At 43.0% G+C, this 22,744-nt stretch overlaps 1 protein-coding gene across 2 annotated transcripts in view; it reads left to right on the forward strand.

Moving 5' to 3' along the window:
* Positions 1–20,897, forward strand: part of CCDC88C (coiled-coil domain containing 88C) — a 99,050-nt gene extending 78,153 nt beyond the window's left edge. For both annotated transcript variants that reach the window (XM_081908407.1, XM_081908408.1), the window contains 11 exons: positions 759–1,036; positions 1,709–1,852; positions 3,673–3,859; positions 4,864–5,009; positions 7,032–7,121; positions 8,095–8,333; positions 14,631–14,813; positions 15,691–15,756; positions 16,111–16,179; positions 17,330–17,631; positions 18,368–20,897. In XM_081908407.1, coding sequence (XP_081764533.1) covers positions 759–1,036; positions 1,709–1,852; positions 3,673–3,859; positions 4,864–5,009; positions 7,032–7,121; positions 8,095–8,333; positions 14,631–14,813; positions 15,691–15,756; positions 16,111–16,179; positions 17,330–17,631; positions 18,368–19,381 — 2,718 coding nt within the window. In that variant the 3' untranslated portion in view covers positions 19,382–20,897. The remainder of the gene's footprint in view (positions 1–758; positions 1,037–1,708; positions 1,853–3,672; positions 3,860–4,863; positions 5,010–7,031; positions 7,122–8,094; positions 8,334–14,630; positions 14,814–15,690; positions 15,757–16,110; positions 16,180–17,329; positions 17,632–18,367) is intronic.
* The last annotated feature ends 1,847 nt before the right edge of the window (positions 20,898–22,744 follow it).

The following is a 22,744-nucleotide window of genomic DNA, read 5'->3' on the forward strand; positions in this document are numbered from 1 at the left end:
ATATTTATTTTGCATATATTAGGACAAGATGCATTTAGAAAGGCTTGTGTTGGGATTAAAATTTATTTTAAATTTCCATTTTATGGTTAAAATACATATTTAAATTTGAGTTTTCATATTGATTTTTTAAGAAATGAAAATGAAAGACGGAATGGACTTGTGAATACACACATGCAAGACTTGACACAATCCAGAGACGCATCCCTCCCTAGTATGTGTTCCACGGGGGATAGAATCCTGCCCTCCCCCCCCCCAAACTCCACTCCTTTAATTTCCTCCCCAGCCCAGCTTGGAAGTATAAAATATTTAACGACGATTGCCAAATCAGGGTACAGTACTGATAAAATGCAATAAAAACCATGCAATCAGTATGCAGTACTCAATAAAGCAAGCAAGAACACATACATAATCAAATGACTCATAGGAAAGTGCAGCAAGACAAAGTCAACCAAAGGTTGGGTGAATAAGTAGGTCTTCAATTGGCACTGAAAGGTCAACACAAATCACACCTGAAAAGGAAGGAAATTCCGCAGTCAGGGGATGCCTGGGTCATTAATGTCTTTCTTCAGTTGCTCCATATTGATTCCCCTGTCAATAGGACATTCACACTAGATCTTCACATATGAGCAGGTAGGTATGAGAGAAAGGTTCTCTACCAGGCATTCAGTTCCAAAGTGGTGCAGCAATGCAAGCACCTTTTATATAATTTACCCCTGTGTGCTGATGAAACGTTTCTTGATTCTCTGAGAAACTTTTAGGTGGAGAACTCAGCCCTAAATTCCCAGAGTGCCTCCTTGATGGCCCAAAACGCTCTACTCCAAAACCAGCAGCTGACCAAGGAGAACGAATGTGACAATCTGTTGAAGCAGAAAGATCAGCTCAAGGCAGAATACGAGTCCCTCCTGCAAGACCACGAGCACCTGGCCTCGCTGCATGAGCGGCAGTCGACAGAATATGAAATGCTGATAAAACAGCACAGCTGCCTCAAAGCGCTCCACAAAAACTTGGATCTGGAGCACAAAGATCTGGGAGAAAGGTTAGCGGGTCTTGCATAGCCTCTTGGAATAAATGAGTTATTCACATCTGAAGCCCCCCTGGGGGATTTACTGCAGGATGGGGTTGTAAAAAGGGTTGCCAACTAAAAAAAAAACAAACTCACAAAAACTGGTCTCAGCCTTTGCTTAGCAGTTTGCTCTGCAGATATTAGCAGATGATGTTTCCATGTAATGAAAAGCATCGCTTGCAGATTTCAGCAGATCAAGCATCTGTTTAAAAGCACAACAACAGGCCGATCTGCACGTTCCCCCCTGATGAGTTGGCAACCTTATCAAGTTCCTTGTGTTGGAAATATTGTATGTGCCAGTAGTTCCTCCTGTATCAGATGTTTGTAAATGTGTGTGTGTGTGTGAAAATATATAAATTACAATGTATATGGTTTAAGTGCATGGAATAAACCAAAAAAATATGGATATTATCCAGCCATAGATAAGAACTTTCAGGTCCTATCAATCCGAATCACAGAGAATTAGGCATGCAAGAGAAGTTCCTAACTGTGGTTGCATTGTGGCTTATGTAAATACATAAATTTACAATAGGCCACCAGAATCTGTTGACACAGAGAAAATAAACCTCGATTTTCTGAATCGTGTTTTAATCGTGAGAAGCATTAAGGCAAAATAGTGGCCATTCTTTTATTTCTTTCCTGCAGATATAACGGCTTGATCCAACACAAATCCAAACTGGAGGAGCTGGAAATGGTTTTAAAAACAGAAAAAGATGTTCTGCAGCAGGAAAAGAGAGCAAGTGCACTAGTGACCACGGAGAACCAGAAACTGAGAGAAGAGCTGGAAAGGTACACATCCTCAGAAATTATGCCAGCCCCTTTTGCATGTTACTGGGCAACTTGGTGCATTCCAGATAATATTGGCCAGATAGAGATGCCTAGAGGGCTACATTCAGCCCGTGGGGTGAAGGTTTACCACCCCTGCTATATTGGCCTCCAACAGGTTGGAATTCATTGACATTGGAGGACAGCACCTTAGCTTCCCCTGCTTTGGGATAGCATGGTTTATCCCATATCATTGCTAGGGGTATACAAACTTCTGCCCAAGTGATTGAGCCCACCTCATTGAAAACAACAACAACAACAACGGTAATAATTTTATTTATACTCCGCCTATCTGGCTGGGTTGCCCCAGCTACTCTGGATGGCTTCCAACACACATAAAAATAACAATAGAATGTCAAACATTAATAGTAACAATCAGATCCTATATAAAAAGTCACAATAACTTCAAAATAAACAACCTACATCAAATAAAGCAATATTCAACAATCCACTAGAATCCAACAGTAAACAGCAAAATCAAACATCAGCAAATAAAAATTAAACAGTCCACACCCATCAATTGCAATAAAGAATTACCAATCTATAATCAAGAAAAATAACAGCAAATCACAATGCATAAAATACCACAAAACATACAAAGACCTTGCAAAAGGATCAAATTGAAAAACAAGGACACGCAACCCATAAAACTATCTTTAAAAACTATCCCTGAGCTACTCTCTTCCCAGCTGCCTCTGCTGCTCTCAAAGTCATGGTCTGAGAAAGGCTTCCAGGGCTGGATGGTGGGGCACGGCAGGTGGAAAAGCCATTGCCTGCAGAAAGTCTCTCTCCTCTCAGTTCTGTGTAAAAGGTGAAGGAATGTGGGTGGTGCTGTGGTCTAAACCACTGCGCCTCTTGGGCTTGCCGATCGGAAGGTCAGCAGTTTGAATCTGCACAACGGTGGTGAGCTCCTGTTGCTCTGTCCTAGCTTCTGCCAACCTAGCAGTTTGAAATCACACCAGTGCAAGTAGATAAATAGGTACCGCTGAGGCGGGAAGGTAAATGGCGTTTCCATGAGCTCTGGTTTCCATCACAGTGTTCCACGTTTAGTCATGCTGGTCACATGACCCAGAAAAGCTGTCTGTGGACAAATGCTGGCTCCCTTGGCCTGAAGCGAGATGAACGCTGCACCCCATAGTCGCTTTTGACTGGACTTAACCGTCCAGGGGTTTACCTTTTTACCTTTTACCTATGTAAAAAACATAGTGTTTGCAAATACACTTCATATAGTTTAGGAATGGAATGTTTTGATAGGCCTTCCATTATACCATTGTCATTTTAACATGGATGACAAGACTTTCTGTGTCTATGTTGTATATTTTTTTCACCCAGTAATGTCCTCCTTCCCTAGTCATAGGCAAAAGTTTGGGGACATAATGCAGGATATTATATATCACAGGACTGAATGAACAACTGAAATTTGTGGGAGTATGAGCCTAGCAAATGCCAGTATTAAAAACATACACTCTCAAATGCTGCTCTGGTAATTATTTTGGGCAGGGCATAATTGTGCTTAAATGGAGTAGGATTAAGTTAAAACCTTGCTTTTGGAAAACAGAGGTACCATTGAAACTTGTAATCCCTCTCAGATTTTACTATTAGCAGATTTAATGCTTGACTAATTATTTGCTAATAGAAATAGACCTGACTCTTTGTTTAGCATTCAGAAACACTGTATTCTTACCCTTCACCAGGACCAAGGCTTTAACTGTTCATTTCTGGTTTGAATTGCTGTTGGAGATTTGGACATGGAAACAGTGAGATGTTTGGCTTTTTCCATTTAGGGTTAATTTCTTGCACAGCAAACTCAAAGCAGAATACGAGGGCCTTCATGTCCACACCAAGGAACTGAAAACCTCCTTGAATAGCTCCCAGCTACAGCTGAACCACTGTCAAGCTCGCTATGATGAGCTGAAGGAGCAGTACCAGACCATGGACATTTCCTTGACTAAATTGGACAACCACTGTGAGGTGAGATCTATGGACCGATGAAATACAGGTGGTTATTGTGGGCTCAGGAAGACTTTGCCAGTCCATAAATAGATGCTGCCTCATTCACTGAGGACCGTAAGCCATGGCAGATCACTCCCACTTCACTGCTTCTCTGTGGTGCAAACAGGAGCAACAAACCACAATCCTTGGCGTAACATTAATGCCCAATCTGGGAGTTATGGCTTCTTTCACTCCAAGCAACTGGTAAGCCAAGAACAAACCTTGGCTTTGGATTGTCCTTTGTTTGGAGTGAAGCAAACAACAATCCCTGTTTCAGCCATACTGCGAAGCCCAGGAAGATGGATTGTTGCTAGCAAGGTGAAATGAAGTGAGAGTTATCTGCGTGTTTGTGGTAAATCATTTACCATGGTTTACTGTCATGTGAGAATGCAGCCGAAGGGAGAAAAATGTAGTGGTGTTGACTTGCACTTAAATGCCAGTAATTTGAAGGAGAAACCCTGGTGTTAGGCTTGGGTTGCTGCCAAATCCTTAAAAAGTGAGATGGGTGGACTTGAGAACAGAATGGGGTTGGGGAGCTAACCTCTTCCATGCTTTCATCTTTTCCTGTCTCATAACTGTTACTTGTTTTTTAACTTCTTTATTCCAACAGGGACTCAGCTCCACAATGCACTTGAAAGCTTCCCCCACCTTGCTTTGTTAGGGTTTCAGCATCATCCAAGCTGGATTATGCAGCCTGTCATGGCTAGTTTCACTCCCAGTTAAAATCAATGAATGCATGGCAATGAAAGCGAAAGGCTACCACAATAAAAATGCAGCAAACAGCCAGTAATTTATTTGAGTGAGACATACTTATGCGTGTGCATCTTAGCACTGGTGGCAGTGGTTGGCACTCGGCTATCTGACGGCCAAAGTAGTTGGTAAGCTTTAGGGTACAAAGGACCTTTGGCTCGGTGCCGTTTTATTAATGGTGAATAGACAAGCGCAGGTAGAGGAACTTCACCTGTGATGTGTCTGTTGAATAGCTTCTGGCTCGTCTAAAAGGAAACTTGGAAGAAGAGAATCATCATCTCCTGAGTCAGATCCAGATGCTGAGTCAACAGAACCAAATGCTGCTGGAGCAGAACATGGAGAACAAGGAGCAATATCACGAGGAACAGAAGCAATATATGTAAGACTTCCCTCCCCGCTTATTTATCATGTTGTCAGTGAGACTGTTATCGAAGCGTGGCGATGAGGGTGCATGGAGACATCCAAGGGGATATCTGAATCCCTTGAGCCACATTAGCACAGCCAAAAGTCAATTTAAAAAGCTTCTGAGCAACTGGGTGATCCCTTTACTCAGCTTTACGCAGCTTACAGAGTATTGCATAGATCCCTGCTCCTGCATCTGAACAACCTGATGCTAGGGTGTGAAAGTGGATGCAAACTGCAGAGAGTTATTTCCTGAAAGCACTGTACTGACTGCAGTGTGAGTTACCACACCTAGTTCAAGTGTTGGTATCAGTGTGCAAAGCCCTAATGGCCTGGGATGCCAAGTAGCTAGAAGATAAACCATCACAGACCTCAATGATTGGCAGGCAATGCCCTACTGGTGCCATCACCACTGGGTGCTGCCTGTCTGGTGTGAACTTGTGTCAGGGCCTTCTCAGTAGTGGCCTCTTGCTCATGGAATGCCCTCCCTGATGAGGTGCACCTCTCCCCCTAATTATTAACATTTAGGCATTTTTAAAAATAATAATAATCCTGTTCACCTAGGCATTCAATGGCTGAAAGATATTGACTTGTATGCAACTCTGTACAAATGGATTTCCACTCAGTGGGACTTCCCCTTCCTCTCCTCCTCTTGTGCACCCCCAGAATTTCTCTAACGGGCCCCCCAAACTCTCTGGAGCAGTTTATGTGATTGTGCTGGGGACTGCAGGCAGCAATAGAGGAATGAGAATGTTCACTGCACATGCAGAAGTTTGTTATGGTGCTGAAACTTGTGTTGGATGCAACCCGTTGTTTCTGTCAACTTAATTATTTCTACAAGGCTTGTTTTTAATTGTTTTTTAAAAAGGGATATTTTTGCCTTCCTGGGTTTCTTTGGGAGGAATGGTGTGATTTATCATTATTATTTCCCAATATATAGTGCAACTTTGCAGGACACATTGATGCCAAGTAATTGGTTTAAGAAGTGCAAGATATAAATACTTAACTAGTGATGTTGCCAATTATCACAGATAATCCTCATGATTCGCTGTCTTGTATTAGCCTCTGTGTATAGATCAGATTTCCTCTGGACCATGAAGAGCAGCCTCCCAGGCTTTGTCTCAACCTGTGCTTGAAACTTTGGAAAGTTGCAAAAGCAATTTGCAACAAGACACGGAGGGAAATAAAGTCCTGAGACTTGCCTGGTGCACGCAAGCCTTTAAGTGCACCTGAAACAAACTTCGGGAGGGTGTCCCCAAGTACTCTTGAATGAGTCATGGCAGGCAACAGCTGGAGCAGCAGTCTTGTTTCATGCACTCATACTGTATATAACAGGTTGATGACAACATGCATACATAAAGGTAGTTTTTGGGTTTCCTTTTAAGTGCCAAATGTGCTTACCTGTTATATGGCAGATTGAATGATGCACCTGGTAAGTTATGTAAAATTTGTTGGGACAAGCTGCAGGTATGAAGGGGTAAGGTTCTATTTCACGTGGTACTGGCTCATCCCTAAACTTTTAGCAGACATGGTAACAGCCCTCTTCTATCCAGGCATCCAACTACATTGTCCAGAAGGCCAAACATACTGTGTGGTCATTAAATCCTGCCATGAACTTCTTGTGATTGTATTGAACTGATTTTGACTTAATCTACCTAGGTAGTTTAGCTCACATGTTCCAAAAACAAAACAAAACCAGCACCCCCCCCCCCTCTCAAGGACTGCAAACATTTTAAAATCCTCCTTGTTGTTTTCTTGTGCCTCAGCTTTTTGGTGGTGGTTGCCCTACCAACTAGACGGCTGATGTGCTTAATCATGAAGCTAATTACTTCTGTGTGATAGGTACTTTCTCAGAAGGGCTTTTCATCACTCAAAATCCTGCCCTCGGGGACACGGGCTTTGTGAGAGTTGAATTATTAATTATACTCAATTCCTAGCAAGTAGAACCCTGTAAGTGCTCATGTGTTGTTTTTCCCCTGCCGCTTTGGTTTTTCAACAGTGACAAACTGAATGCATTAAGGCGACACAAAGAAAAACTGGAGGAGAAAATAATGGATCAGTATAAGTTTTATGATCCGGCTCCAAAAAAGTAAGTTTTCTCAAGCTTAAATGGCACACGGGCAGTCCTGTCCTAGGCAGAAAGATGCCTCTTAAGTGTGCGAGGGCAACTTGTATATGACGCCTTTGTGTTTGGAAAGGCGGCCACTTACTGACAGTTCTTGCTGTCTAGAAATTCTGTTTATTGAGGCACGGGCATTTCCTCTTAGGGAAGATATTGGGGTTGGGGGGTTGGTCACACCTTGCAGGTTTCATCGTGTGTGGATGCACAGAGAGTCACTCTTGATAAGGCAAGGGTGGGGGCGTTTTTCAGCCCGAGGCTGCATGCCACTGATGAGTAGGGTCAGAAGCAAAAGTGAGTGAAGCTACAGATGCAACTCTTACTTTGTACAGTAAGCTACATTTGCCACACAAAATCCAAAGATCTTTAGACACCACACAGACCACTTCTCTCCACCCTCCATTCAGGCCAGCAAGATACGCAGTTCAAGGACATGCAACAGCCAGGCAAAAGCACTTGAGGAAGGTGCCAGTGATGGGTAGTGACCTGGAGTGAGTCCCAAGGGCTAGACAGAGGGGCCTAGAAGGCCACATTCAGCCTGTGGGATTGCTCACTGTACACCACCCCTGCTATATAAGGCTCATAGATAAGGGCACTGGTGTCTGTATGTATCTCAGCAGTGAGCAATTAAAGTGTTAAGTCCCCATCTTTCTCCCAGAAGGGTTTTTAATGAATGGAATCTGAAAAGGTCCTCATAAGACCTTTATAAAAAAAAAGCATGGGGTGTTTGTTTATGTGAAAACTCCATGCAGGATCTTTGCCCAGTGTTTGGTTTTTAAATCCTCTGGCAAAATGCGGCCCAACTTTTATTGAGTCGGGGAATGTCATCTTCCTGATGCCAAGGCAGTTTCACAGTACTCATTTATGGTGGAGAGAAAAGATAAGCATCACACTGTGCTAAAAACACAAACAAAATGATTGCTGCTCCTTCCCTCAATAATAGGAAAAACCACTGGATAGGAGCTAGAGCCTTGGTTAAACTCATGAAGCCAAAGAAAGAAGCTACAAGAGAACGGTTGAAATCCTCAGTAGAGAGTCCTCCATGGCACTCAGAAAGCACAGACACAGCTGGGTCACCATCGCCTTCACAACTGCCCAAGCAGCAGGAGAATCTGGAGAGCACCTCCGCAGAGTCTGGCTCAGTGGAAGGCAGAGAGCAGAATAATGGACCTGTGGGGAAAGGTAGGTGGTGTTGTACTTAATGGATAGCTAATCAACTGCTGGTCTGTTGGTGCTGGCAAGGCTAGCTAGCTAAGAACAAATAAATAAAGGGTGCAATTCAGCCACAGCTGAGCATTTCTGAATGCCACTGAAATCAAGTGGGAAATGAAGAGTGAAGCACATCTGTTTTTAGTGGGCTATTTTAAATGCACTTTCATGAGGAAGGGTAGACAAGGAGACCACCTTTTGGAGATGGTAGAAATCGAGAGAATAGTGGTACCTTCTGGTTCCACAGAGGGGATGATCTCTCACCTGTTTCATAGACAACATGATAGGGGAGTGGGTGTTGTGCTGAGAAGGTAGGTTTGAACATGTTGTCGCTTTCCATTCACACATTCAGTAAACATGGGATTCCTCAGTGGGGTCGCACCTACTGACCACTATCTCTATACATTCAGTGAAAGGTTTCAAAAAGTGTGAGTATACCTGGATCTCTGTAGGTGCATAAAGCCTGTATGTGTGATTATGAAGTTCATTGGTACAGGGTTCCCAGTTGGAGGCAAGAATCTACAGAACATCTAGCTCCCTCTCACTTTTTGCTGAGCACACTGGCAAAGCAGAGCTAGCAAGCATAATCTTGAGTCTATGCTTACTGAAAAGAAGGTGGGCAGCCAAGAGTCGCATGAAGGGAAGAGGAGATTGGGGTTAATGGCTGATGAGAGAACCTAGAGGGATGGGGGAAGAAGAAGAAGAGTTTGGATTTGATATCCCGCCTTTCACTCCCCTTCAGGAGTCTCAAAGCGGCTAACATTCTCCTTTCCCTTCCTCCCCCACAACAAACACTCTGTGAGGTGAGTGGGGCTGAGAGACTTCAAAGAAGTGTAACCTGCCCAAGTCACCCAGCAGCTGCATGTGGAGGAGCGGAGACGCGAACCCGGTTCCCCAGATTACATGGCTACCGCTCTTAACCACTACACCACACTGGCAGGATTTGAGGTTTAGGTGAAATGAGTAGCTCTTTATTTCCTGCACTCCAATACACACACAAATACACAACCAGCAGAAGCAGGAAAAAGTATGCAGAGCATACTTTCCCATTCTAGAATTATGAGTCCTTTGGGAAGCGGACTCCTTTAACTGCAAACACAGATGGAGAACTGTGTTGTACTGCCTGGTGTTCTTGGGTGCTCCATACAAAGTGAGGTTGGTGTTGCTGTTGCAGCAATATCCCAGTTCACCACTGTGGAGCTACCTTTAAAAATGAGTTCGTACTTATTTATACAGGGTTGCTAAACAGTTTTTTCTCTCAGGACTGAATGTTGATTTGCTTTTTAAGCACGGATTATATTGAGGTTGCAGCCATTGCTTATCAAACTTCTGAGTTGCAACAAGGGTCAGTATACAGCTGATAAACCATTTTCCAGCATTCCAGCTCTGCCATTGAAGACTACTGTGAGTTGTGGATCCTCAACAATTCAGATACGGAACTCCCATCACCCCTGACCATTGGCCATGATGGCTATGGTTCATGGGAGCTGGAGTCCAAACATGTCTGAAGAGCCACTGGTTCCCAATCCCTATTCAATAAGGAGCAGAGTTTTTAGTTTGGGGATCTTTTTCTTTTTCTGAAATTTCATCAGTCTGTTTTCTGGGGATGGCAGTGTGAAACAAAACTTTTTTACTGAGCTATCAGCACGTAGATGGTGCAAAGTTTTTCTTTTCCTGCTGTTTCTGTTTGAAGGTTTTGCTTATTCTGATGCTGTGGTTTGGTTGTCCTGCCATTGCTGCTGCTAAATTAGACTTCTTGTCTAGTGGCTTTTAGATTATTATTATTATTATTATTATTTACTTCATCTTCAATTTTGTTCTTATTTTAAACTGCTTTGGGAGGCATTATGACTGAAAGATGGTTTATAGTAAATAAATTTAATTTGGATTACTGAATACTAATAGTATTACTGTCACATGTCCTAATAGACCTAGTAGTTCTCTGAATTTATCAGATTCTTCCAAATGTCTGGTTTTTTTAACGGCATCTCAACTCAACGTGTTTTCTGAGTTGATTGTGTGAGATCTATTAAGTACTGTTTCAAAATTAATGGATGGAGATTTTGCACTTCATGCTGTCCAAAATATATAAAGAATATATAAAGGTTCCTCCATATAGTGCAATTTACTATGACATTTTATGCACTCTGAAGGTGTGGCCCATCTCTTAACAGTAGAGGGAGTAATTAGGAAAGAAATGGTCGCACAGAAACAGAGTAAGAAAAGTGGGAAGGTAGTGATTTCAAGAGACACATGGTGTTGGTTGGTGCTTTTCATTTTATAATCAGCTGTTTGTCAGTAAGAAAGCAGAGTATGTTACACTAAAATGCAACTAATAATCATTGACTTAGAGGTAAAAGCAATTTTCAGGATTATTGGAAAAGGCTGGCATTTATTAAACAGCTGGAAGAAAACATGAGCATTCAGTGAAATTCTTATGAAAACTTTTCACAACTTTTCTTTATGCTGTACAAATATTTTCTAAAGGAACTGTGTGTGTCACCCATGTGACACATTGGGAGAGATGGAAGGTGCATGATATTAACTAGCTGAGACTTAATCCAGAGGAAGTTAGGCCTCAATTGTATTTGTAACTTGTGGAATTTAAGTGCCTAACCTTGTGCTAAAATCCCATTGTGTTCAAATGTGCCTTACTTACTTTGCAATGTATACAAGTGTATGGGGGGAAATGATGTGAAATCTTAATGTAGACCTTAATTATAATGGTAAACGTGTGACCATAGTACGCATGCTGGTTCACACAGCCCAGTTAGCCAAGTTATGGCTTATGAGGAACACAAAAATAATGTACAGGCTCCCAGCCAGGAGCTCATAACTACTTTACCTATCCCCGGTTTCTCTCACTCTTGTACCATGCTGAACTAGGCCACGATTTGGCTTAGTGTGTTGTCTGTGCCTGGGCTTGTGGGCTCACTAACCACAAGTTGCAGCCAGAGCTGAACCACAAGCCATTAATAGCCATGTCTCCTGGATCAAGAACCACTTAGATGCAGCTCATGAAATGGGGAATGCTCTGTGTCCTTTCTCAATAACAAATTCTGTAAGAGATGCTACACAAAGTAAAAGCATATGCCCCCGAATGATTAAGAAATGCAGGCTTGGCCTGCAGTTACGCAGTGATATTTCTAAACTGCAGTACAGTGGTACCTTAGTTCTCAAACCGAATCCGTTCTGGAAATCCGTTCCAAAACCAAAGCATTCCAAAACCAAGGTGCACTTTCCCATAGAAAGTAATGCAAAATGAATTAATCCGTTCCAGACTTTTAAAAATAACCTCCAAAACAGTAATTTAACATGACTTTTACTATCTAACGAGACCATTGATCCACAAAATGAAAGCAGTAATCAATGTACTGCACTATAAAATAAATAAGATAGTATTGTAGATGATAAAAATTAAAATTATTTTTTTTTCTTACCTGCACTGATAATAGTCATTGTTTGGATTGTGGGGGGTGGGGAGGGGGGCTTTTACCCATTTCCACAGTCACACAATCAATCAATCAATCAATCAGTAGCTGAACTGGGTTCCACACAGTCACAACAACAAATTTACCGAAAAAGCCTCAAAAACACAAAATATATAGCAAAAACAAAAGTGCCAAACTTAAGCCATTCCAGAAGTCTGTTTGACTTCTCAAATGTTCGAAAACCAAGGTGCAGCTTCTGATTGGTGCAGGTGCCCTGGAAACAATAGCTGACAACCACATCGGTTTCCGAAAAACGTTCAAAAATCGGAACACTTACTTCTGGGTTTTCGGCGTTTGAGAACCAAGGTACCACTGTACAGAGAAAAACAGCAGATGTGTCTATTGCATGTATGATTTTACTATGTATGTATAATCGTAGATACTATTAGCTGTGGCTGCACCATTTTCTCATCTAATCCCTCACCTGATTTAGTAGTTGCTGTAGAATAAATAATTGGTCCATTTTCATGTTTAGCTAGTCTCTTGGTTGTTTGAAGTACATTTTAGTTATTTCTGTTACCTTTTTTTCTTCCTTTCTTCTTCCTTTTTGGGATCTCTGGGTGATAACACTTAGCTGCTCAACGCAAAAAGATTCCCTTTTTGAGAAGCACAAGCAAGCCCAAAGAAAAGTCTCCCAAGTCTCCATCGAATCATCCGTCTCTCTCTAACCGCTTCCGGTTCTGGCCGCCTTCTGACATCCCATCCTCTCCTAATGAGCCACTTTCTTTCTCGGAAACGGGAGATCTCTAACACCTTCTCTTATCATTTATTTTCAATGCATTTCTGAATAGATATATATACCAGACTCATAACTTCTCTACATACACAAATTATAGATGTTCAGCATATCATTGACACAAACTAAATCCAAGCTCAGATCAAGTCAACATGGACTACATTTCCCCCTCAGTAAGATGAAGAATCTTTTATTGCACAATCTGGATCGTTTCTTCACTACAGTACACTGTCAAGGGACACACAGTGCCCATTTCTTTACAGGTGATGGTGCACATCTTAAGTAAGTGGGTTTGCTGCGTGCTTCACTTGTGTGCCTCATGTCCTGTCCAAATGCGGAGATGAACTGCTGTCGCTGTGTTGCCAATGATGCATCCTCTTTAACTGCCTTTGCATATTCTGTGTTAAAGATTCCTTTTATCTAACAGACCCTTTGCAGCACTCACCCCTTCCCGATATGCTGTTTGTCTGTTCTCTGATAATATTGCAATGTAGACATCAAAATATAGACTTAACCATAGGCAAAGGTAGCTGAATGTTATGATACTTTAGCCCAGGCATTGCCAGTGTGAAAAAACCTACAGATCTTTGCTGAGCTCCCGTCACTCTGCACCAGCACTCAGGAAGAAGGATAGAAACTGTAGCCCAGCAAAATGGGGCAAGCACCATGTCAGCTACTCCTGCCATAACCTAGTCCTCTCATTTTTAGAAAGTGCAAAATACTACTATCCTCAAAACGTCCAATTTTGTAGTGAAGAAATGCCATTGCGTTTTGTCTCATTTTTACATTTTAAAAAAATTGTCCCAAGCAAGAGGTGGGAGATTTAAAAATGTTTGTTAAGTAAGAACAACTGTTCTGAGAGAGCTGACCCTAAATAGGATGTGCATCACAGCAGAATGTGCAGCATAAGTCACTTTTGTATTGCAACAAATGTCCGTCCTTTTTTGACATGTAGATGACTAGAAGGTAGCATTATAAATCAGCCCTAAGGTTGCTTTTCCTCTTACTTCCCAAGTTCCATGAGCTTCTAGAATGTGGGACACATCAGATTTGAGTGTTTGCTGCCAGTATTATGATGGCATTTTCATATTTCCATTGCACATAGCCTCCATTGCACATAGCACAGCTTCCAGGCACTATTCTCAGGCTTACTTTGCAATTTTTAACTCACCTGTGTCTTTTGTGCTAATTTAATTTGTCGCTGTTGTTTGTTGTCTATGCCAGCCATTTGTTACTTGCGCCTTATCCTATTCATTTTTCAGGAATTCAATGATATCATTTGCAGAGAATTACTCTGGAAAACAATTGTAACATGCACTTCTTGGGCATTTGAATGTATCCAAGACCCTTATTATTTAATGAATACTAACTCACTTTTACAAGTAAATAATTTTGGCGTTTAGTACTCCAATGGGCCATTTAAATTTATAACCGAGTATCCCAGCCTAACTAAGACCCTATTCAAACTATTGTGTTAAAAAATGAATTATTCCCTGAAGGAACACTAGGAACAATATGTTGCATAGGGCATCAAACATTAATTACCTTTTTTATTGTAATGCTAAAGGGAAAAAGCATTTGTGAGACCTGATCCTATTCTTGAAATAGATCCCTCTAGGTTCATCGGGGCTTACTCCCAAGTAAGGGTTAATAGCTTTCCAGCCTTAGAGGATTTCCAGTGCTCTCACCCCATCCAGTGTTTGTGTGTGGCCCTTCCTTCGCCATAATATCTATAAAACATTCTCCCTGCTACTCAGGACACTCATTAGGTTCTCCCTGAGCTAGCATCCTGTTGCAAAACTGAATGCAAATATAACCTGATAATAAACTTCAGTGATACAGCTTGCATAATCAGCGCATCTTTTGTGCCACTGTTTTTGTGCCTGCTTGCTGCATTTACAGGGCGGTGGGTGGGTAAATTTGTGCCTAGTTTTGGTGTGCTTTATTCTCTCTCTCTCTCTCTCTCTCTCTCTCTCTCTCTCTCTCTCTCTCTCTCTCTCTCTCTCTCTCTCTCATTCTTTTGCTTTTCCTACTCAATATTAGTGGATTCAAAGCCGAAGAGAAATTCTCATTATGGAGGCAGCAGTGACCACATTGAAAGTGCAACGGACTCCGCTCTTAAGCAGTGCTACGTGGAGCCGAGTTCCAGGACTTACTCTGCCTCAGCCGCCTACCTGGCTGCTCCTGGTTCTACCTCCACCTCCAGACAACAAAACAGACCCAGAGGTATGTGCCATGGCTGACTTGACTTCAGGTTAGCAATGGGGGCCTTGGCTTTGGGGAGGTTCAGCAAACACTTTCCATGTTCAAATGAATAAAAAACCTCAATGTGCAGGCATTGCTTCATTTACCACCTCCCCTTTCATAGAACTGGCTTTGCTGCATAAGTCCTCATGTGTTAACACTAGAGAATTTTGTACATCATTTGTGGGGCGGGGGGGGGGGGAGAAGAAGATAGAGGAAACAAGTAAAAAAACACACCCCAAAACCAATTTGGCCTTTAATGTGGCAGAAACCTTTAAGGGTGTAGACGTGTGGTGGTTGGACAGTACATTTTACAGGAATGCTGTTTGTAAGTATGTCACATGTTCTACCGTTGGCTTTAAAATCACATGTTCTACGTCACGTGTTCTACAGTTGGCATTAAAATTGAAAACAGGTTTGTGCCATGGAATATGGGACTTAGTTCCTCTGCTCCTCCCAATGTGTATCTTCAGTAATTTGCCACCTTTGGGGCACTTTGCAGCTGAAACATTGGCCCTTGCACATTATTGGTGCTGCACGGAAGAGAATAGATTTTTGGAGACCGTATATTGGGAAGCATCCCTTGCTAAGTCTGGAAAGTTCCAGACAGCCCCTTTTCTCCATGCTTCCAGCCTAGCCCTCCCTAGTGTGGTCTTCACTCCCATGACCAGACCTAGCATTTGCACCTAGTTCAGACATGACAGGTTGCATTAGACGCCTGTTTATGCAACGCACCTTCACATCTCCCTGTATTGACCTATACCATTTCGAAAGTTAAATAACATGGCTGGACATGTCTGCTGGTTCTGTTCATCTCTGTTGAACATTACGTTCTGATATCTTGCATTCTTCTATCCAGGCCATAATTCAGAGGGTGACCTATATGAAAACTTCCTTGAGGTAGAGCTTTCAAGCAGGCAGCACAGTAAGTGATTAGTCGTTCCCCCTTTGTCATTGATCCTCAACACTAAACACCGTTCAGGGAGGAAGGATGTCCCCAGACCTCTGTACGTGCCTTTTTGGGGTGAGGAGGCTGAAATGGGAGGTGGGGAAAACCAAATTCCATGAGCAAAGTTCCATTCACAGTTCTTAGGATGCAAGGCATTATCACTGGAAAGAATTTGTTGTTGTCGCTGCTGCCGCATGATTTCTCGGAGCATCGTGAGAGACTTTTCTGGTCTCCAGTGAGTGGAAATGTTGACTTCTTTTCTTCCTAATTTGATGCTACTCGGGAGGTGGGACTCACCTTAGGCTCTCATGTGCCTCTTCTCCCTTCCAGTATCAAGGCCGAACAGCTTAGAGAACAGTGAAAATGCATCCTCCAGCAGCTCCCCTCTGAACTTCAAAGGTAAGATATATTCACAGATATATGGTGGATTGCGTCCTAACATAGTCACCTAAAAGCTGCACTGGAATTCCAATGCATAAAGTTTTAATTTCATAGGGTAATGCCCTCTTATTAAAATGGGATGGATTGATAGAGGACAAAGGCTAATATTCATGATGAATATATTACCTCTATTATCCAAGGCCATATCCATATGAATACTAGTGGCTGGGAATTATGAGGGGGAAGAGTTCTGTTGTACTCATGTCCTCTTTGGCCACAGTGGGAGCAGAATGCTGGAACAGTTCGGTGTTTGGCCTGATATAAGCAGGCCTTTTCTCATGCTCACATTACTAATTGTGCTGTTGGTTGGTGTGTTTATCAGATTTATAGATGGCTTAATAATAACAACAAATTTAAATGGCTTACATAAAATACAGGTGTGTTTAACATGGGTGGTTTTAAATCAGTGCTTCATAATCATCTGTTGATTTCTAGGACACCTTTTTCAGAAAACTAACCCAAGTCCAAATGTTGTTTTACAATTAAAAATACATATATTAGAAGCAATTGTAAATAATGATATCCATATTTAAGTACAAAAGAATAAATCCACACAACGTTATATGAAACAATACAAATAAACTAACCTGGTTTTGGGAACATATGGCCAAGCGTGTCTCTTATTCTTTGGTATGGACGCTTTGGAGGGGACACAGGTGGCGTTGTGGTCTAAATCATTTAGCCTCTTCGGCTTGCTGGTTAGAAGGTCAGCAGTTTGAATCCGCACGACAAGGTGGCCTCCCATTGCTCTAGCCCAGCTTCTGCCAACCTAGGAGTTCAAAAGCACACCAGTGCAAGTAGATAAATAGGTAACGCTGCGGTGGGAAGGTAAATGGCATTTCCGTGTGCCCTGGCTTCCATCACAGTGTTCCGTTGCACCAGAAGCGGTTTAGTCATGCTGGCCACATGACCCAGAAAGCTCTCTGTGGACAAACACTGGCTTCCTCAGCCTGAAAGCGAGATGAGCGCCGCAATCCCATAGTCGCCTTTGACTGGACTTAACTGCCCAGGGGTCCTTCATCTTTGGGTGGTGCTCAAAGAAAGCTTCTTCACAGAGTGAAAGGGAAACAAGATGGTAACTTTGATATGTCTTAATCTCCTGGCACAGGTTCTTTTGACCGTATTCATGGCAGATCAGAGAGTCTCAGTAGTGAAGACACGGTGCTGACTAAAGACACACCTGGCTCACCTAGAGATGGCCTTTTTTGTCCTACCTCTTCTGCTCCTGGGGGCTCAAACACTAAGCACAATGCCTCCCTTACCAGGAACTCTGCGTTTTCGTATGATATATCTCAGAAAAGTAACCCAGCCCATGCACAGTCTGCTAGGCATAGACCTTCTTCTCCGGGCAGCGAGTTGGTGACTTTGGAAGAATTTCTGAAAGAAAGCCACAGATCAACGCCACTTAATGTAAGCACCCAGAACTCCATTTATGATTTGAAATGATTTATTCAGTGATTGACTGGTTGTGGTTTATTCAATGAAATGAATACATTGACGTGTACACAGTAAGCTAGTGTTGGAACTGACGAAGGGGTGAATTTATTTCACCTCATGTATGAGATGAGCCAACAGGTGCAAGGGCAGCCAAGCCAGTTGCTATGGCAACGGCCCAGTGATTAAGGCATGTCAGCGCATTCGTCAGTCAGTGATTCCGCCACTGAGTTTGAGTGTGTGTTGCATCTTGAATTGCTGGGGCAACAAGATTGCTTTCCACTTGTATATATCTGTATCTGTAAAGCCTACAAGCCGTATGCATATATCCATATCTGGAACTGTATTAGAAGCCTGATCTTCTGCAGCAGCAAAGGCACCGAGTTGCACCCAACATTGGGGGGCCCCCTGTCATGTGCCCCCTCACCTGGTCAGGCCAACGACCCGCCACCACCCACCCACCACCTTACTTTTCAAAGGGCGCCCTGGCAATCATGAAAGTGGCGTGCTGGGGTGAAGACGCTTCGCCCTGCTGCGGCCCTGGCAGAGATTGCCAGCACACCTTTCTGGAAGGCTCCCTGGTGATCCTCAGAAGGATTAAGTTTATCCATATGTTAATCAAAGCATAGAAATCGGGTGGCATTTTTGTGTATCCATATTCAGATAGTGATTTTATTAGCTCCATGTTCATTCAGTTTCTTTGTTTTCTCAGGACGCATCCAGCAGAGACGACTTCCTGAGTGACTATTTCAGAAAAGCAAATGAGCCTCCATCTATTGGAAGTCAGCTTTCTCCGGCAAATAGGAAGGAGGCAGCCAAGATGCCCACCATCTACGTCACACCAACCGTCAAGATGTCTGGTGCTAATGAAGACGGAAGGCTAGCCAAGCCAGGCCACTATGTCAAACCAAACCTTCGTCCAACAGAATCTGAGTTTGCAGCAAACTCCAACAATTCCTGCAAGCTCCCTCCTGCATCTCAAAGGGGATCGAGGCAGGTGGCACAGTCTTCTCAGCAGGTCAGTAACATGAGCAAGCAGAGCGCATCGTTGAACCGTGCATTTAGCTTGGCTTCCGCAGACCTCCTCAGAGCCACTGGTCCAGAGGCATACAGACGCTACGACAGCCTTCCGAAGCCTGGGACTGCCGATCTCCAGCTGGGCAAGGACTCAGATATCCAGACCTCTCCACTTCCTTTAGCGGGAGGCTCCCAGGTCTTGCTGAGAGAGAGGCCGCAGTCTGCAAAGGTGGCGGGTTCTCTGCAGAGCGTTAATTCTCGCTGTCGGCAGCTTGACGTCAGGCGGCTCTCTCTTGCGCCTCCAAAAGATGAGAAGTCCCTCTTGTTCCCCCCGTTTTCTTCCTCCCCAACCACTTCCAAGGATGACCTGAACTCTCAGCCACAGGAGCAAGCCAAGCCAGGTTTGGAGCAGCACTGCTCCCCTCCACAATATGCTGCTTCTAAGATCAAATCCAAGCCGGTGCTGTGGTCTGGGGAAGTGGCCACAGTGACTCCTGTCAGAATTGTCTCCGGCAGCACGGAAGGGAGCAGCCCCCAGGGGCCGAGCCCGAGTGAGGCCTCTCTTACCAAAGGTCGATCCCCAGAAAATAAAATTCCAGCAGGAGGCACTGAAGAAGCAAACAGAGGGGGCAGCTCCAAGAACCCTCCATCATCACCAGATTCTCATGCTGATCAGCAGACTGTTTGGTATGAATATGGCTGTGTGTGATGCCCTTACCTTCCTCCCCTCACCCCCAAAAAGAGATGTACAATATGTGCTTCACTACTGAAAATCTGGTGGTGTCAGGAGTGATGGTGTCTCTAAATGCAGAGCTACCTGCCAGATGTCTTAACTCTCTTTTAGATGCTAATGTACAGCCTTGCTTGGCCTCACGCCTTCCAGGTGTTTTGGAGTACCGGCTCCCATCATTCCTTGCCAGCCTCAGTGGCCAGGGATGATGGGATTTGTAATCCAAAATAATCTGAAGGGCACTGGGTTGGGGAAAGCGAGTGGAATGGAACGAAATGCATTGGTGTACCCTCGAGGTGAAAGATTGAATTGCCAAATGCAGCTGCTGCTCTTGTGCCTAGATGACTATGTGGACAGATCAGGTGTCTCCATTTCTTCCTGTTCTCCCTCAAACCCAGAAATTAAGCTGAACTCCTGGAAGCACAGAGTGCTTGCAGTTTTGCTTCCCTGTAACTCTCCTGCTGGCCCTGTTGCTCTTCATTAATTGGAAAACTGCATATGTGTGTGTCTTTGCCTACTGAGTTCAAGCCTTAATAAAACATTGCCCGATAAAACAGGCACCTCCCTCCTATTTTAAAATAGCAGGCAATTTTTACTAAGATGTAAGCCTCTTATTGGGTCTGGGTTGGAGCAGCTGCTGTTTTAAAAACGAGGTGACTAAAACGTAGAGGTTTCTGTCTCAACCCTTCCCTCTGATGGCTGTCACAGTACATTAGGAGGCCTGTTCAATGTCCTGGGGTTGTGTGTTGTTGTTTTTACTGCACCTGCATTGTGTTGCAGTGGAGGTGCTGCCTTTTTTTATATATGGCTAACATTTTCTGAAAAACACTGGAACGGATGCACTGTTCTTGTGGGGTGATGCCTCCTTTAAACAGTGACTCCATGCACTAGACGGATGTGTTCACTACTGCAAATGTTATATTTCTGTGTGGATCTGCTGGGAGCCACTGGGAAATGAACAGATACTGCAATTCTGCTTTCTTCCTAATGTGTACAGTTGCTTGTATCGTAAATGATACGTAGCAGATTCTTTCGATGACTTTATGACTGCTGCAATCTTCAGGCTATTTTTTTTCCACCGGAGCCAGTCATTTTAAGTAGTTGATATTTTCAGGCCCAGATTCTAACACTGTTAACTGGAACTGTGTAGAAACCAAAACACATTTCTATGCACATGAAATAAATGCTTTTTTATGAAATCATATTTATGCCCAGCTGAAAGACTTTTACATTTCGGGAGCTTCATTGAGTGCTTATGTATATCTTGAGTGTTTTGTGTGTTTCTGCTGTTTTCCTTGTAAAGATGCTTCCCTTCCCCCTCTGTGTGTGACGGATTACCTTACAACAGAATTGTAAAAGTTCTCCTGATTTATGATTTACTATAGTGAGAGAACACACAAATCTGTAACAATTGCACATAACTGGTGATTAGTGTGTAGCGGATCCTATTGTAAGAAGAGTGAGATTGTTTATAATAAAGCTTTTTTAAAATACACATTTCTGTCAATGTCTCTCCAGAGGATTGCATTAACAGCCATTCCAAAAAGAAAAAAAGGGGGGAAAGGTGATGGTTGACAAGTTGTAATTTTCATTCCCTCATATTAATATTTATAGAAAGGCTTCCCACATTTGCCTCCAGACAGGGTCCTCCAACTTCTTCTCTAGGGTATAATACTCAAATACAGTTTTAATAATAAATTCATAGTACTTTTAATAAAGGGTTCCCATACATGCGTTAGACCTGTTCTTTGACAGGTACTAAAATTTTGTGAATGATCGCTTAATCTTTTGGCTTTATTTCTTGCTTCTTGAAGCTTGTTTACATAATTCAGCCTTTCCACAGCTGTTAGTAACTTAACTAGTCTATCTGCAGGGTTCTATACAATTCTCTGGGTGGGCTCTGTCCACAGGTCTGCCGCAGGGCTTCCTCTTATATCAATGCGAAGGGAAGGAATGGAATGGAAGAAACAGAGTTGTACTTATTAATGGGGATGTGCACAGTTAATTAACTGTGCCTGACTTTGATATAAAATGTCCCACTCAGCTGCTAAGAATCAGGCACTTGTAAAGCTGTTAGAAATATTCAAACCCATTGAAATCATTGTGGACTTCAGTTCATTTCAATGGCTCTACTTTGAGTATTACTAACGGTGGATATCAACTAGTAACTTAACCAAGGCTACCCAGTGAGTTTCACGGCTGTACCATCTCTAAGCCTTCCTATGGTTTTATTTCTTTTGCTGGTTGCATTGTCTTATTGTTGAACTAATCAACTATCAGCCGTTAATAGGAGCCCAATCCAACTCCTCTCCTCTGCGCACACAAACGTCCCTCCCATAAACACAGCTCTACTCTCATGGCAACTTCTGAGTAGAAGAAGGAGGGTCAGCCAAAGTGGACAGACAGGGAAGAGCGGATGTGGTAGGGGACTGAACTAGATTAAAAACTCACAAATTATAAGCTATTAGTCATAAATATTGGGCTCACAATATTTATGATTCACAAATTATAAGCTATTGGTCATAAATATAAATTTTATTAGTCATAAAAGTTGGGTGCCGTGCAGGGCCACCCAAGATGGACATGTCATAATGGAGAGTTGACCAAACGTGATCCACCTGGAGCAGGAACCGGCAAGCCACTCCAGTATCCCTGCCAAGAAAACTCCATAGACACAACAACAACTGTCATAAAGTTGCTCAATACATTGGAATATCAGACATACAAAGAACTGCTAGCAAAGAATCCGCATTTCATGCTCCCAAATACTATTTCAGCACAGATGAGGAGAGGAGACAGCAATTTAATGGGGGAATGTCTTAAATTATCATGGTCCAAAGTTGGGCAAGTGGGTATCTGCTCTGGAGGTTTTCCCCTGGGGCAGATTTTCAGGAGCTGCATGTGGAAGGAAAGATGGGGAAGCGTGTTGCATCAGGAGAACTGCAATGTTTGTGGAGGGAACCCAGCAGTTTACACATAATAATAATACACAAACTATAAGCTATTAGTCACAACATTAGGACCTCTTTCTACTCCTCTGACACATTGCATAGGTCTGGGGTTATTATACGCTCCCTCCCCACTCCCGATCCCACCCACTACAAGTCTCTTCAACTGTCCAGCAAAGCGGGAGGAGCCAGGAGCAATCCATCCATCCTCTTGGCCTTACAAGTAAGATGGGTTTAAGGGGAAGAAAATCGTAATCTGTGAATTTAAAATACATTTCTAAATGGGGGCCAATTTCGTGGTCTGAAGCAAATATTGATAAGAAGTCAGTATTTTAATAGCCACATTTTTCTCCCCTGCAGCATGTTTTAGATGAAGCTTTTTCCTTTTCTCTCC

The sequence above is a fragment of the Podarcis melisellensis genome, assembly GCF_964234715.1.
Source record: "Podarcis melisellensis genome assembly, chromosome: 1".
In the NCBI taxonomy this organism is placed as follows: Eukaryota; Metazoa; Chordata; class Lepidosauria; order Squamata; family Lacertidae; genus Podarcis; species Podarcis melisellensis.